At 38.5% G+C, this 15702-nt stretch overlaps 1 protein-coding gene across 1 annotated transcript in view; it reads left to right on the top strand.

Annotated features, from left to right (window-relative positions):
• LOC117382974 (adhesion G protein-coupled receptor A3) overlaps positions 1–15702 on the top strand; it is a 368539-nt gene that overhangs the window by 59136 nt on the left and 293701 nt on the right. The window contains exons 3-6 of the mRNA XM_055227043.1: positions 286–357; positions 2924–2995; positions 3177–3248; positions 5447–5610. Coding sequence (XP_055083018.1) covers positions 286–357; positions 2924–2995; positions 3177–3248; positions 5447–5610 — 380 coding nt within the window. The remainder of the gene's footprint in view (positions 1–285; positions 358–2923; positions 2996–3176; positions 3249–5446; positions 5611–15702) is intronic.

Here is a 15702-nt window from a genome sequence, read left to right as displayed (position 1 = left end):
CCAACACACCTGAAAAATGTGTGCACCTTTAAGATGTGACTGCCAGTCTCTGTTAATGGGTTGCCCAAAACCAGAATGACAGAATCCACTGATTGAAGCTGCGATCAAACCCCCAACCGTGGGCTTGTAAAACGACCATGTCCAAATCTGACCTCTCTGTGACTTCCCTCTGACACTTTCCTCTTTCTCTTGTTGAAACCACTGTTTGACTGTGTCCATTGTTCACACTTAGAGTTTCAGAGAGCTGCACTACACTGCTGACTGCCTGTCTGCTCTCTCCTCCAGGGACCTGAAGAATAATTTGATAAGTACAGTGGAGCCTGGGGCCTTTCGTGGTCTGCTGACGCTGCGACGACTGTGAGTATATGATGAAGACAGTGCTGTGAGTTCAGACCAAACACAAGTCCAACGCTCCAAATGATCCACTCAGAGATCTGCTCAACCGAGCGCTCCAGCCCACACGCCCATAACATAACCAAGACTGCAGAGATATTCCCAAAGCAAGGATCAGTGTAGAGGCTGTAGTCTAATTGGCAAATGAAACAGTTGCAGTTCAGTACAGTCTGGGACAACTCTCACTGAACAAGATGTTCAAACGAATACTCCAAGATGATTGGTCGAAGCGGCACAACAGTAGAACAAACAGAAAAATCAAACTTTTGCTAAATCCAGTTGAGAGAAAAACACAGACTCGAAGTGCTTCACTCTGCACAATTTTCCATAATAAAACTGTCTGTATTTTTCCTAAAATAGGCAAAATAGTCTGTTGGCGCCGCCATGTTTGTTTTGGTTCGCTTGGAGGGTTGACCTTTTGGCTTTTGGCTTTGTGTTTGGTCAAAATGCCTTGTTAAAAGTGCTACAAATGGATTCCATAACAAGAAAATACCTCGTGGCTGAAACCCATGGTCGAACTTTTGTGGATCTGTTGCACTTGCTTAACAGAGCACAATCAAAGCTAGTCCTTAATGCTATGAAAGTCTTCCGCTTTTGTCTTCTTGCTGTTGCATTTCTGAATCCGTCGCTCCACTTATCTCCTCTTCTCTTTCCTGTCTTGTCCCTGTAGTCAGTGACATGATTGCTCCCTGATAGCCCCCTCTTCCTCCCTCTCTGGTCTGGATGGTTAAGTTCAGTGTGTGTCTGTGTGGATATGAGGCGCGTGTGTGGAGCGGCGCGCTGCTAATTTAACTGCTCCCCAACCAGTGATTACTCGAGTGCTCTGCTTATTTTCCCCACAGCTGCGCAGGCAAAAGCAGCTCTTTAATTACAGAGGGCCAGGGCACAAAGCCATGGGTGCCGCAATGCTAGGACTATTACACACGTGCATGCACGCACACACACAGGGATACAGTGTAGATAGACAAACAGGAGCAGTGCAGGAGGTGGTTACGGAGGTCAAAGGTCACTAAAGGTCATGGAGAGTGTGCACAAGAGTGATGGGAGTAAACATTTGTGGTTGGGTGGCAGGGTAAGATAACTGTGTTCTCATAATGCTGACATTTGAATTTTGATTTCAGTACTAAGCAAAATGTTTGATACTCTATACCAATTTGATAACACACATAAAAACACAAAATTACCATTTTTAACACAAAATATTTGCAGTTTATTTAGTTTCACCATATGCTTTTGTACTACTATGTGGCATAGGAAGTTTTTTTCAGACCAAGGTTTAGTTTGTTTTCATATCTGACAGTTTCAGCTGCTCACGAGCGCTCTTCCTCAGAGTGGTCATGTGATGTTGCTGTGATGTGTCTGGTCAGCTGATTTAAACAGGTTTTGGCGCTGTTTTACTACTGATAGAGGCAAGATGACAGTGCCTTCTGGAGTCTGACTAGGTGTGTGAGAGTAAATATGTAAACATGCCCATGGGACCTTAAACTGGTACAAGGGACTTTTTACTGTCACACACCTGGAATACCTGAAGAATGTCCTGAAGAAATCGGCCTGCAGTAGTGATAAGGCTCTTCTATGAAAACCAAATATTTTGGGTTCTTTCAAAAAGCCTTTCAAAAGTCTGACTCTTTTACTATGTATTTATATGACAGAAGCCAACGTGAACTCATTTTAACAACAAACTAATCACAGAGAGAAAAGACCAAGGCTCAGATTTGTTTAAAATGGTTCAACCTAAGAGTGGGAGTGTTCACCCTTTGAAATGTTACATAATTTAAAGAAACATTGCACTACAATAATAATATTTTTAACACTTACTGTTATTAGAAAAAAAAAAATTGTGCATAAAGGGTCGCCTGCTCTGCTTATCTGCTGATTCTTCTGTTGGTTTAGCATTGATCTGTAAAAAAGCATAAACATTTAAGAAAGAACCATTCAAAAGAGCAAACTCATTTAGGAACGTCACATTACTCGACTGCAGATGGCGCTGTCATCCTGCCTTCATCAGTAGGAAAATGGAAAATTGTGAAAAAATGTTTTTCTTTTTTAAGGTATAGGAAGTTACAGCTCACCAGTGTAATGTTAATAGCTCCAAATAGGAAAATAATTTGGAGAACAGATACAATTGTTATAAGTAGAGAAGTGTGAATGGCTACATGTGTACAGTGAATAAAAGGGAGTCTAAAACATTTAAAGCAGTACAAGAATCCATGTTATATTTCTATAAAGTGCAAAAAAACACACATAAAAATGCATATACTTTCAACAGTTTGAACCTTTATAATCTACTCCACTCCCAACCTGTTTAATCCTTAAATCTCCCTAAACGACCTAAATCTATATCTTCTTATACATGCATTAGTGGGTAACATATTTTCCCGTAATCCAAGCTGCCACAAATTTGCTGTACAAATTATAATCCCTCCTCACCTGCTCCCGTTTCTTTTCATTATCCCTTTGACTAGTATGCATACAGTACGCATGCATTAGCTTTGGGATACTCCGCTAGCTTATGGTGTTGTCTTTCCAGGGATCTGTCCCGTAACCGGATTGGCTGCCTCACTCCTGAAATGTTCCTAGATCTGGGCAGCCTCTCAAAACTGTGAGTAATCCTTTAATTGAAAACATGCTCTTTAATCTTAATTTAGTCTGTGTCTGTAGAGAATAGACTGTAGCATAATGACTGCCTGTGTATAGACTTACAAACAGCAGGTTAGCATAGAAACAGTAGTGGGGATATATTTAGGTTGCTAATTGTGTGTTTTGTTATATTTCTCAAACAGGAATCTCTCTGGAAATATCTTCTCGACGTTGAGCATTGGACTCTTCACTCATCTGTTGGCTCTCAAAGTGCTGTAAGGATTATTTCAGGATTTTTAATGTGTTTAAGGACAAAGGACAAAACATAAGACCAAGGCGTAGACTGTGATTAAAGAAGTTAAAGAGGGTATGATGTCATCTATAGCGCTCTGCATTGAGGCTAGCAGTTATATGGGCATATTTGGAATTCCGATTGCGAGTATCATAGCAACCAAAGAGCCAATCAATAGTGAGGCTGTTGAAAGTAACGCCCCTTCCAGCCCGCACTAGTGTTAGTGACCTCGGGGGAAAAAGGCCCCTGATTTGTTCGTTATTAATGTTCTTGATTTACAAACACAATAGTGAAATGAAAAAAAAAAAAAACAGGATCATGTATAGTGGATTAATAAGAACGTTTTAAGACCAAAATGACAATCCTGAGTGCAGCAGTTAGAGAGAGGGGTGACAGTTTTTCAAGAGAAAGTGAACGATGGAGTCAGAAGCTCGCCCGTGCTCATTTCGTATTTGAACCGCAAAGACTAGCACTGTAGCTACTGTATGTCCATTTATATATACAGTCTATAAACCAGGGAAAAAAATCTGTCTCTCAAATATGTGAGGATATATTCATCAAACTTCCAGCCTTTAGATATTTTGCTTAGTGTTCACAGTCCAATATGTACCTTTTCTGATGTAGGGTCCACCACCTGCTTGTCTCTATGTGGATGTTTGCTTGTTGCTTTGCCTGGAATGTTCCGCTTTATAGCATTAAACTTATCTATCCCTCATTTATTCAAGTTTTGCTGAGAAAGTGTCACTAAATATGTGAATAGGATCATCTCTCCACAGATCTGAACTATAACCTGGCCTAGTGGTGTCTCCTACTTGTCCCCATGGAGATATATGTAGTAATGTTATAAGGCGCCACATTCCAGGAACAAGTAATTGACATATTCTCCACCAGAAAAGTTACACAGTATACCTTTAAATTTAGCTTGGTTTTTAGTATAAATTGAAATATTTTGAGTTTGGGTGAGAATTCAAAAACTAAACAGTTGGATATACAGTTGATATAACTTTTATTCTGTATTTTCATGTATAGAAACACCTCACACACAGTGACTGATTCAAAGATGAACTTGTCTGTGACACTGGTGAATTCTCATGGGATGAACAAGCTAAAGTTGATATGAGTCAGGTGCTGTGGTGGACTCTTTTAAGTTTTTTACAGAAAGTTGGAAAAACTAAAGTCAGAATATGCCACCAAACTCTGAAATGTTCAGAATCAGATAACTTTATTCATCCAAAAGGGCATTTCAGTTCGTGGCTTAAGTAAAAAATACACAATAATTCACAACCAATACAACAATACTTGATTAGTAAAAGTACAGATAGTGGAGCAAAAAAAAAATAAAAACAAACAAAAAAAAGGAAAAGTATCTCATGAAAAAATCTACATAAGTAAAAGTATTAAAGTACCCATTTAGAAAAATTAAAAATCTTGTTCAGCAGAAACAATTGAATTGATTTTTTTCCCCCCTAACTGGTCTTATTAGTATATTTTTGTTTCCTCAAATTATGAATGTGTTTAAAATAAACCCCTCAAACTTTTCAGCAGGTCTCAGACAGTAATGAAAAATCCTTTTACTTGTCATTAAAAAATGTAGTGAAGTAGAAAGTACAGATCCCTTCTCCCAAATGTAGTGAAGTAAAAGTACTTAAGTACATTTTTAAGTGGATACATTTTAAAGTATAAGTATATAGATACCTAAAATGTGTATTTAAGTATAGTACTTTACTACTTTTACTTCTTTACATTCTACCACTGCAATACAACAGTGTCACATTTGTCAGTATCAGTTTAGCAGGTAGATACAAAAGTGGCTTCACATCCTCTTGGTTCAAGTGCAAAAGCAAGAACATATTTTAATGCTGAAATGTTTTTATTTGTTTGTTTTTAGGCATGTTTTTTCTTAGGAGTTTTAGAAAATTGGGCAAAAAAGTTCAGAAATATCTACATCAAAACAGCCTCTTGAATTCATTGAAACACAATCGTGCTCTACACCCAGAATTAAAGATCAAGTTTACAGTTTACCTCCTTTATCATTCATCACCACATAATCCTTAAATCTCACTAAACTAACACAATCTAGCATTTCCTCTTTGTCATATTACTCCATGAAGCTGAAGCAACTCATATCTGATTGATGACTATTACTTCTGTTTACTTATTTTGCAAACCTCTGTTTTTCAGACACTTTAAAACCGAGACATTGTTCTGTGACTGTCAGCTGCAGTGGCTTCTGGTTTGGGCCAAGTCAAACTCAGTGCGTATTGGAAATGACACGACCTGTACCTTCCCCACTCACCTGCACGGACTGGAGTTCAGGAACCTCCGGGAGCACCAGCTACGATGTGGTAAGCACTATATGGATTTGTGGTTATTCTGCTATGTCATTACACACTTCTAACCAGTATCGTGTAGGTCTGTCTGTCTCTGTCTGTCTGTATCTTGTCATTATCAGGTTATTCATACTGTGTTTTGTTGTTGCTGAATACCATTTTGTACACTCTCAGCTAGATTTTGTAGGGTTTTGGGCATTTTTTAGGTTTATAGGTTTGTTCATTTGCGCTGACAGAGAATACTTTTGTACCATTTTTTTTTTTATTGCGTGAACAGCTCTAGTATTACTGAGATATTAACCTGAAACAAGGTCTAAGAATGTTATCATGTGTAAGGCTGCAATGGTTAACTGGATTAATCATGGCTTGTCGACTATTAAAATAATCGTAGTTGTTTGTAACGCAATGTAGGCTAGGCGGACTGACTGAAAAAAGTCACAGGACTGGATTCGGTGGTGAGCCATAGAGTGAGTGAATGAAAGACAGACAAAATAAAGTTGATTATATGAATGACTGTATTATAATATTTGTTCTATGTATATATTAGAATAGCAATAATAATGACATTTATATATTAGACAGATATAATAATGCAGATATATCAATCAATAAAATAAAAGAACAAAAAAAATGACAACTTCAGTCCCATGAAATCAGATTGTCCATTTGCATATTTAGTCCGTGTGTGTGTAGGCAGAGTTTCAAAGTCTGTTTTAAATCCAGCAAAAGAGAAAAGAGTTCGATCTCCAATCACAGTGTGGTGTATGTTAGCTCGCCATCACAGGTGAAGTTGTTGAAATCATCAGAAAAGGAGAGGGGAAAAAAACCCTGACCGCTGAGCAGAGGATTGAATGCGTAGAATGAAAGCAGTGGAATCAGATTTTAGTAACGGAATGATGAACACGGCAACTCCAGAGCACGACCAGCACGAGCCACAGTGAGCAGCAGCGGGAGCACCAGAAGCAGGAAGTGATAGGGGTGTGCCAGGTAATATAGCGCTCACCAGTGCGGTAATTTAGGTCACGTGGGTTACATAATATTTGGACTATACAGACTCTAAAACACATGCTAAAAGGCGTTTCATAACAAAAGAGTTGGCTTATAGGCGGACAACACTAGCTCAGTTGGTAGAGTGCTTGTCAACTGATCTGAAGGTTGGTGGTGCAATTCCAGTTCCCACAGATGAATGCTGTCTTTGTGTACCCTGGTGTATGAATGTGTGAATGGGTGAGTTCCTTGCGCTTTGAGTCCCTTGAAGGTGGAAAAGCACTATATAAAAACGTGACCACTTACCATTTTACCATGAAATCCAAAATTTAAAAAAAGAATAACCCATTTCTGATTTTCATCCATAATCATCCTTTTTAGTTGTAAGTATTCTCTTAACTATATGGCCTCAGTCCTATTTCAACTTTTCGACCTACTTAGCTGACCAAACTTTCTTTTTTGTTTTACTAACTTTACTCGTATCTGACAAATGTTGTTTATAGTTTGTAATTATTTCTTCATACTGATGTGATCATTCTCTCTAAAACCACCCCATGGGGCTTTAAATGCTTCTTCTGACGCTTGTTTCTGTTAATTGGTTAATTAGTCTCGCTCACCTGCTGCCTTTGCTGTAATCACTCCCTGAATGAGTGGTGCCAGATGTACGTGTGCAAGAGGACATAAATAAGATAAACACTCTTTTGACAAAAAGTAATTGTAGATTATAACATTTCTTAATTTTTTTACATTTCATATTTAAAATGAAATAGTCCTTGGATGTTGGCTATTCAGGTTTTGGCTAATCTGTGTGGTAAATGGTCACAACTTTTATATAGCACTTTTCCACCTTCAATAGAGTTTGTTGTTGCATTATGTGTTACCAGTTTGTTTGTTTAAGTTTGTTAATCCGTTGTAAATTATCCTTGAGTGTCCAGAAAGGCGCTGATAAATACAATTATTATAAGAAAACTGCAGATTTAGATAGTGAAGTGTTCTATATATTGAGTTAGAATCAGCCTTTGTCCTTTCGGATGCCTTGATGTACAATTTATTAAAAAAAAAAAGCTCCAAATGGATTTATTTAGTTTCAAGGGCTTGTCCTGTACACCACAAATAATGCACATGTTGTATTTTTATTTTCAATTTTATCTTTCCCCAAATGTGTGATGATAATATATAAAGTTATGTTTAAGTTGTGTGACAATTATCAATCATTACCGTGTAGAGAAGTGGACGTCTGTAATGCTAGATACACATTCACCAATTAACTGTAGTCATTAGTTGGAATACAAGGAGGGAGGGCATCTGACTTAAAACTCAAATCAGAATGCGGCTGGTTCACTGTGAAGATCTCAAAAGACAAATATTCAAACAGGATTCTTCTTCAATAAATAATGGCTTAAAGCTCGTAAGAGTCAATTGTGTGTAACATAGGATCTGTGTGTAATATAGGAATGTGTTCTGAAATAATCATTAATAATACGCCAACTCTGAATAAGAGCTCTCCATCGATATCTCACCTCATTATCATTTATAGTCTTAGCTCAGGGCCGTGTATTTCTGTTAAAACTCTCCATCTTCAGAGAGAAAGGTTTCTAAAGGTGTCCGGTTTGCAAAGACATGTAAGAGATAAGACGTATCACCCCTCCTGAGAATCACCATTAGCAAATCCAGTTTTAAATGACTTATGGAGTATTTTCAAGTGGTCTGCACAAAGAAGCGATGATTAAGGAGATGTGTTCTAATAATAGCCTCCCTCTCCACTTTTATTTCGTCTACCTGCTGTGAATACCCAGACAAGACTAATATGAGCCAGCCCCAGGAGAAAAAGGACCTAAAATCTAGAGCCTATTTGTTCTGTCCTTGGGCAAGACATTTCACCCTCCATACCTGTGTAAATGTGTGTTAGAGGGGCAGCGATTAGCAACATAGATCATGATACCAACATGTAGCCAATTTTGCAACTTAGATGTAAGATTACAGTTAAAGGGATGTAACTGTCTGGAGGTGGCCCATCACCTGCACGATTCCGTGGAAATAGAAAGTTTACTCCATACTTCAGAACATTCTAAGTGGAGATACATTGGTTTTATGCCATACTTTGGAATATTATAGTCAAAGGAACAACATTTCCATGGAAACAAGCAGACAGAAGCCTCCAGACCAGGAGTCACCTGGTTGTTAAAATTTGGTGATTTGGTGATTTGGATATAGCAACAGAACACTGTAGTGAGCAGAAGATTTTTTAAATCTGTGCAAAAATAACTATAACATTGTTGAATCCTACCTGTTTCAGAGCTTAACGTGTGGATAGGTGATAAGTGAAAATATATATTTTCTGAAACCTCAAGCCTCAACCTAGGATTCACTGTGATACAAGTTTGATTTGTACAGGCTCAACATATATAAGGTACACTCTGCTGTCTTTATAGCTAAATGTGTCCTCTGCAAAAGAGACCCATTCTAACATGCAGCAGTGCAACAGTCAGGGAGGTGTGCTAGAATATGGCTGGAGGTGTTCTGGAGTATGACTGGAGGTGTGCCAGAGTATGGGTGGAGATGTGCCAGAGTATGGCTGGAGGTGTGTTGGAGTATGACTGCAGGTGTGCTAGAGTATGGCTGGAGTATGGGTGGAGGTGTGCTAGAGTATGGCTGGAGTATGGGTGGAGGTGTGCTAGAGTATGGCTGGAGTATGGGTGGAGGTGTGCTAGAGTATGGCCGGAAGTTTATCTCAGTTCAATTTGATTGGAATAACCAGAATATCTTCAGAGCCTGGGACCTTTTGGCTGTGAGGCAGGAATGCAAACCAATCAACCACTGTGCCATTGAAAGTGAGCCAATCAGGTCTGAAAAGTCAACGTTTGAAATACAACAAAACAGAATTAGAATAGCTAATTCCTGCTGTCAGTTTGACTCAATGCAAAACAAAACCCTGTTAATTATCAGACTGTTAAGTTCGGCTCAGTGGTTAGGTGTAACATCGCAGCTTGACTTCTCGTGTTTTGAGAGAGGGGCAAAGAGCACATTTTTTCAAGTAGAAAAAGCAAATGACAGAGGTACGTTGTCATGGGATGTTTATGTGACTCTCATGGCACAACATCCAACAACAATAATGAGGGAAAACTGAGGAGATCACTCTGTGTATTCTCTACAACATAGAATATATTAGCAATATATTAGCAGTTGTAATAAGTGGAAATAAATGAAAAAGAAACAAAATAAAGAGTCTACTATGTATTTGGCGGATGGACGATTGGCCATCTGCTCCACGGAAACTAGCTGGTGACACCACAAGGAAATTATAAGTAAGATCTGTGGAGAGACGAGTCTGCTCACATTAAGAAACATATATTTCAAGATTTGTTTGAATGTTTGTTACATTTTCTCACAACTAAATGGTCAGATTTTGAGTTAGCTCATTCCTGATTAATGTACTCTCCTCTTATTTTAAACTTCACTGGGTAAAAGCACAAAATGTAGAGAAAGTTGACTGAAAGCTGTTTGATATCTTGTCATTTTCGTTATTCACTCTTGTGTGAATGCATACTAGTACAGATAAAGTTTTGTAAAGTGTAGTAGAATGTGTGTTTGTATTTTTGGTTGGGTATGGAGAAGCTTGAGCAAAGATTCACTGCCATGTCTTTTTTAGATTGGCCCAGCGCAGCTTTGCTAGAAATGTGGTAAACACTAGAAGAGTATTGAATAAATGATACCTCTATATAGGGAATAATAATAATAACTAAAATACTGCTAGTACTACTACTATCAACCACTACTACGACTACTACCACTACTACTAATAATGCATACAATTAGCACTATATATGATGCACGTCAAAGGCATCCAACATGTTTTTCTGGTCTGAACGCAACATAACGCTAACTGCCATGCATTATTTTAATATAAAATAATCACTGTTTTATATCAATACGCTGTGAGCATCACCATAGAAACTGGTAAACAAATAAACTACTGTTAGGAGGGACTAGCTTCAACTAAAACTGAAATGACTAACGCCTTGAACAACCATGGACAGACAAAAAGTCGTTCGATTCAAACGTGACCTAATTTCAGTTTGTGGGACCATGGTATAAGTACACACCGTTGGAGCTAAAGATATTGTTTAGAGCATTTTCCTTTAATTCACAATTGAAGTCTATATTTTTGTCTGGCCATCATAAATATAATATACGTTAGAATATTAACACCACTTGCATGTATGCCTACACAGTTTTTTGCCTATATATATTCGACCCCAGGCTGCCGTCACCACAGACTTTTGGGAGCTGGTCCACACAGTGTAATTGTGTGTGTTTTTCATTGACTCAGAACAGTCCTCTGCAGTCACAGGCTGATTGTGAGTGGATGGAGCAGTTCAGAACCTCCATTATGAGATTACAATGATCACGTTTGGTCTCCTGCTCCTCCCTCCATCTCTCCACCACTCCACTGAAACTCACAGTACCTCATTCATTCAGGCTGTGTTCAGGTTTCTAGTTTGAAGCTTAGATGCTGGTTGTCATCGAAGTTAAAGGTACAGTATGTAACATTCTTGAGATGGCAAGTTTAAAGCACTGTAAAGACATGTGTTTTTCAGTTTTTCAGTGCAATAAACAACCAAATTTAAAATAAATTAATAAAAATACTATGGCTTTTTTTGTGGAACTTTTGAACATTTTTGCTAAAAGTCTTTTATCTTTAACACACATTTCATTATTTCATTTCAAGTATTTTTGCTTGCATATATTTCTCAGTTTGAGGTGTGTTTGAAGTCTCTCCCATCTCACCACTAACATTCAAAATCAAAGGCATATATGCTGAAGTGCCTTGCCTATGGAAACGAGAATCGTATGAACTAGAACTGAGTGGGATTCAAACTTCCAAACTTCAATGGACCAGTTACTGTACCTGCACTACGCCTACAAGTTCTTTATTGTCCCTTTAGGAAAATTCATTCTCTGCATTTAACCAGCTGGGGCTACCATCAGCTGCAGTCGGCACCTGCTGTGGAGATGCAATAAAATTTGGCTTGTTATGCATAATTTAGGTTGATGTGGGAGTGCCCGGACACAGGATTTAACGTTTCCGTAAACCCTATACAAAAATGTGCCACGTGGTCTTGGAGTTGAATTTAGGACCTAGCTCAGTCTAAACATGCATACTTTTCTTTTATAAACTGCTACTTGTTACATAATGCTGTGCTGTGAGTGTTCATTACAGCAGCTTGTACAGTCCTCATACACCTCCCTCCGATAGCAACTTGTTGTTATCAGGACAAATGATAGGACACAAGGAATTTTCTTTTTCTGCAGTCGCATACCATTGGAAATATTAATATCTCCCCACAGAGCCCTTCCTCTATTGTTTTTATGAAGATATGTCAGAGAAGATGCATCTGTTTCTGCTGCCGCGGCGCTGCTCTGATGGGGAGCAGATGTCGAGGACGTACCATCCACAAATGAGCTCTCATCCCTGGGATGAAACCGGTCGCGTGCTGCCTGTAAATGAGGAGCGATCCAGGGCAAGCCAGGGTCACACAAGGCCTGGAAAACCTGGAATGTGGTTACTTAGGTATTTTTGAAAGTCATGGTTAATAATGGAATATTTAAGTGTAAGAACAGTAGTGCAATGGCAATAGTGGCACAGTGAGTAAAGTCATTGCCCACTGACCAGAGAGTAGGTAGCAAGTAGTAAGTAGGACAAACTTTGTGCCATTTACTCTCAACTGTGTACTGTTGTTGTGTCCTTGAGCAAGAGGTGTCACCCCCATTGAGCTAACCTGTAACTGGTCCTGGAACTGTGTTTCTCAAGCTGTGGTGCATGTACCTCTGGTGGCGTGTGGGTGGTATTGTTTTATTTAGAGGCAAATCTATTCACGTTTTTGTCCTTCTTTGGGCTCATTGTTTAGAACTACCTTATTTGTAGTTTAGTGCCATATTAGACCTAGTTTTCTCCATTTTACCCCTAACATAGACCCGATATATATTTATTTATATCTGATGGTACTTGGAAAGCCAAATATTATCATAGGTGGTACTTTGTGCGAAAGGTTTAACAGCCACTGCTTTCAAACAATCCACGATCAACCATCTCCATGGATACCAGCTGATGGCAGAAGACCCTCCACCAGAAAAGTTAAACTGGCGATTTATCATTATTATTCCAAGCTACATGTTTTAAAGCAGGGTGAAAACTTTCTGAACATAATTTCTTCTTGTCCGGCCCATATCCTCACAGATCTGGGGTCAGTCTGTTCCAGTGTTTGCCTCATCTGCTCACAGCCTGTGGAGCTTTAACACTATGTCAATGAAAAACTTGTCTTAAGTCTCCCCTCTCCTGTCCTCTGCAGCTGTGCCCACCTCCACTACATGGGGGTTTAAGACATGACGACATATGGTGCAAGTGGTCATTAGGAACACAGCACTGCACCTTAAGCTTGTGGTCAGGCTTTAATGATGGACTATAGAAGAGTGATCTGAAATGGGAAATAAATGAAAGAGAAGGTGACGTAAACAGGGACCCTATGGCAGAAGATAACCTTAAAGAACACATGCTATGAAAAAATGACTTTTAACATTGTTATAGTGTTGTCCCCTGGAGTTATATATTTTTGTTTTATTCACACTTGTTTCATTAATTGATTAATCCAAAATGGTTTTCTTTAAGCACTCAAAAATGCTCTGTGCGCGTTTTGCCCATTTAGTTGCATCACAGAGAAAACCCCAGATTTCTCCTATGCAGTTTTTAAGCCCATAAACCATCACCGGATTCATTCTGAGGTCAAATTGTGCTCATAATAAACACATGGCTTTGTTAACATGACATTCACAGTTCATTTGTTTTCTTTGACAAATTTATTTCCAGTTGCTGACAGCAGAGGGCGCTCCAATACCTAAATGCCTCATTGGAAACAAAGGTGTAGTCTATAAAGTCTATTTTCCAAATGCAGAAATTATTATAAGTTAGAAAATGGTGACCAAAACCTTGTTTCAAAGCCATATGAATTGATAATATGTGTTAAGAATGTTTATACATACAAAAGACCACTGTAATGTTACAACCTTTTTATCATTATAGTATGTATCAATAGAAAGAACATATGTTGTTTTTTTTTTAAAAGAAGTACTATATTAAGTATATAAATTGGTGAGATAGATTTCTGCTAGTGTTGCCATGATACACACGTATTTTAAACTTGTTTCTGTACATGCTTGCTAATTGCTGTAAATGCATTTTCGAGTGACTTTTGAACATAATTATTTTATAGCATTTAATCATTCACTTGCTCCTTTTGTTTTACCATAATGAAGTACTTAATATTACATTTAACCTGCTTAGTGCTATTCTGCACTCAGATCCTGCATTTGACTGTTCTCATTCCTGCTCCTCTACCTCTCCTTTCCTTTGGCAGATTCATAGTAGATGAAAGTTACCACAAACTCTGAAAGTGACTTGTGTTTCATCAGCCCACATGGTGCTAAAACAGCCCCTTAGCTCGCATCCCTCTCACGCGCTGAGTGTCTGCTCTTTGACAGTGGACAGGAGGCTGGTGAGATCGTTGGCTCTGTTTGGCTCTGCAGTGTCAGCCTCAGACCTCAGACATGTCACTGCTGAGTGGAGCCGTGCTGTTCACTGCTGTTAGCTGTGCCTTTAGCTGTGCCTTTAACTGTGCTGTTAGCCATGTGTCCTCTCTGGAGTTAACCACAGCACTGCCACTCAACCAAAAAGCACCAAAATAGGGCCAGAGTTATTATCATTACTATTACTATGTGAGTGTAGTTAAAATTATTCCAGACTATTTGAAGTAAACTATAGGGATTACATTGTATTTGTTGAATGCAAAGACTTACCTCATACCATAACAACAGTTAGAGAATACCCAATTTTAGAAGTTAAGTAGGGTTGGGTTTGGTAAATACTTGTCCTTAGGCAAGACACTTCCCCCACATTGCCTATGAATGTTGTATGTGTGAGCGTTGGTGGTGGTTGGAGCGGCTGTGGCTACAGAAGTAACTCACCAACAACGAGTGTGGAGTGAATGAATTATGTGACGTAAACCGCTCTGGGGTGTCTTGAAAAGCTCTATATAAATCAAATGCATTACTAATATTGAGTCAATCATGTTTATACAAATCCATTAAACATCTGGCATTGTAAAATTCTATTGTGTAACAAGTCAGTGTCATATATCTATAGTAATTAGCTTTTATATTATGTTTTACAAGCTCGACATGATTCCCAATTGAATATAGTGTAGTTACCCTTCAGTCCCACACACAGAAGTGGTCAGATATGTATTCAAAGCCACAGCTGCCCTAGGGCTGATTGGCAAGACGTGTAGGTGTCAAAATGTGTCGTAAGCCTCCACCAGTCTTTTATATTCACATAGGCAAGGTGCATTGTTTATTTATTAATTCTTGCCTAAGGACACAATGCCAGTGCACTCTTTATAGAGGGACCATCAACTTTTCACTGTCAGGTTAGGGTTATGGAGGGTCAAGTCCTACCTCAAAAACAAAAAAAAAAACAACTTCAGCATAGCCACTTTGTTTAATTTTCTTATAAGGAATGTTTTATTGTGTTTATCCTATGTAAAGTGACCTTGAATGTTAAGAAAGGCTATTTTTTATAACAATTCATACTGGTGTAACAATGCTGCTCGCTATCAAATAATCTACTTCTGTTTCTTCTTCACCGTAATTCGTCTCTGTCCTGTATTACTTGTATCAGGTTAACATCAGCATTGCCTGACCTTGATATGGCCTTAAATGTTTTTATTAATACATTCTGAGAAATTACAGACCGACATGCAACTAAAAGAAACATTTGAATGAAAAAACACAGAAATTTCAAGTTTAATTAGAGAAAGAAATGCTGCCTGGAATACTGCAACACAACTAAGCCAGACTTGGATTGGGTATTTTTCTGGTGTAAAAAAAGGAAATAGATCTTTATCAACAGTTAGAAAGGCAAAAACTCCTTACTTCATGTCTGCACTGAGAGGAAGAGAGAGAAAGTTATGGAAATCCAGCAAGGACAGTAAGATCCCTCTCAGAACGTAGTATTCATACATTACCAACTGATATTTTATTAGATTCAGCTATTGTGAATTCTAAAGA

Source organism: Periophthalmus magnuspinnatus, chromosome 15, assembly GCF_009829125.3.
Source record: "Periophthalmus magnuspinnatus isolate fPerMag1 chromosome 15, fPerMag1.2.pri, whole genome shotgun sequence".
Classification (NCBI taxonomy): Eukaryota; Metazoa; Chordata; class Actinopteri; order Gobiiformes; family Gobiidae; genus Periophthalmus; species Periophthalmus magnuspinnatus.
The sequence above is the reverse complement of the archived record's forward strand: the minus strand, read 5'-3'. Positions and strand labels throughout refer to the sequence as shown.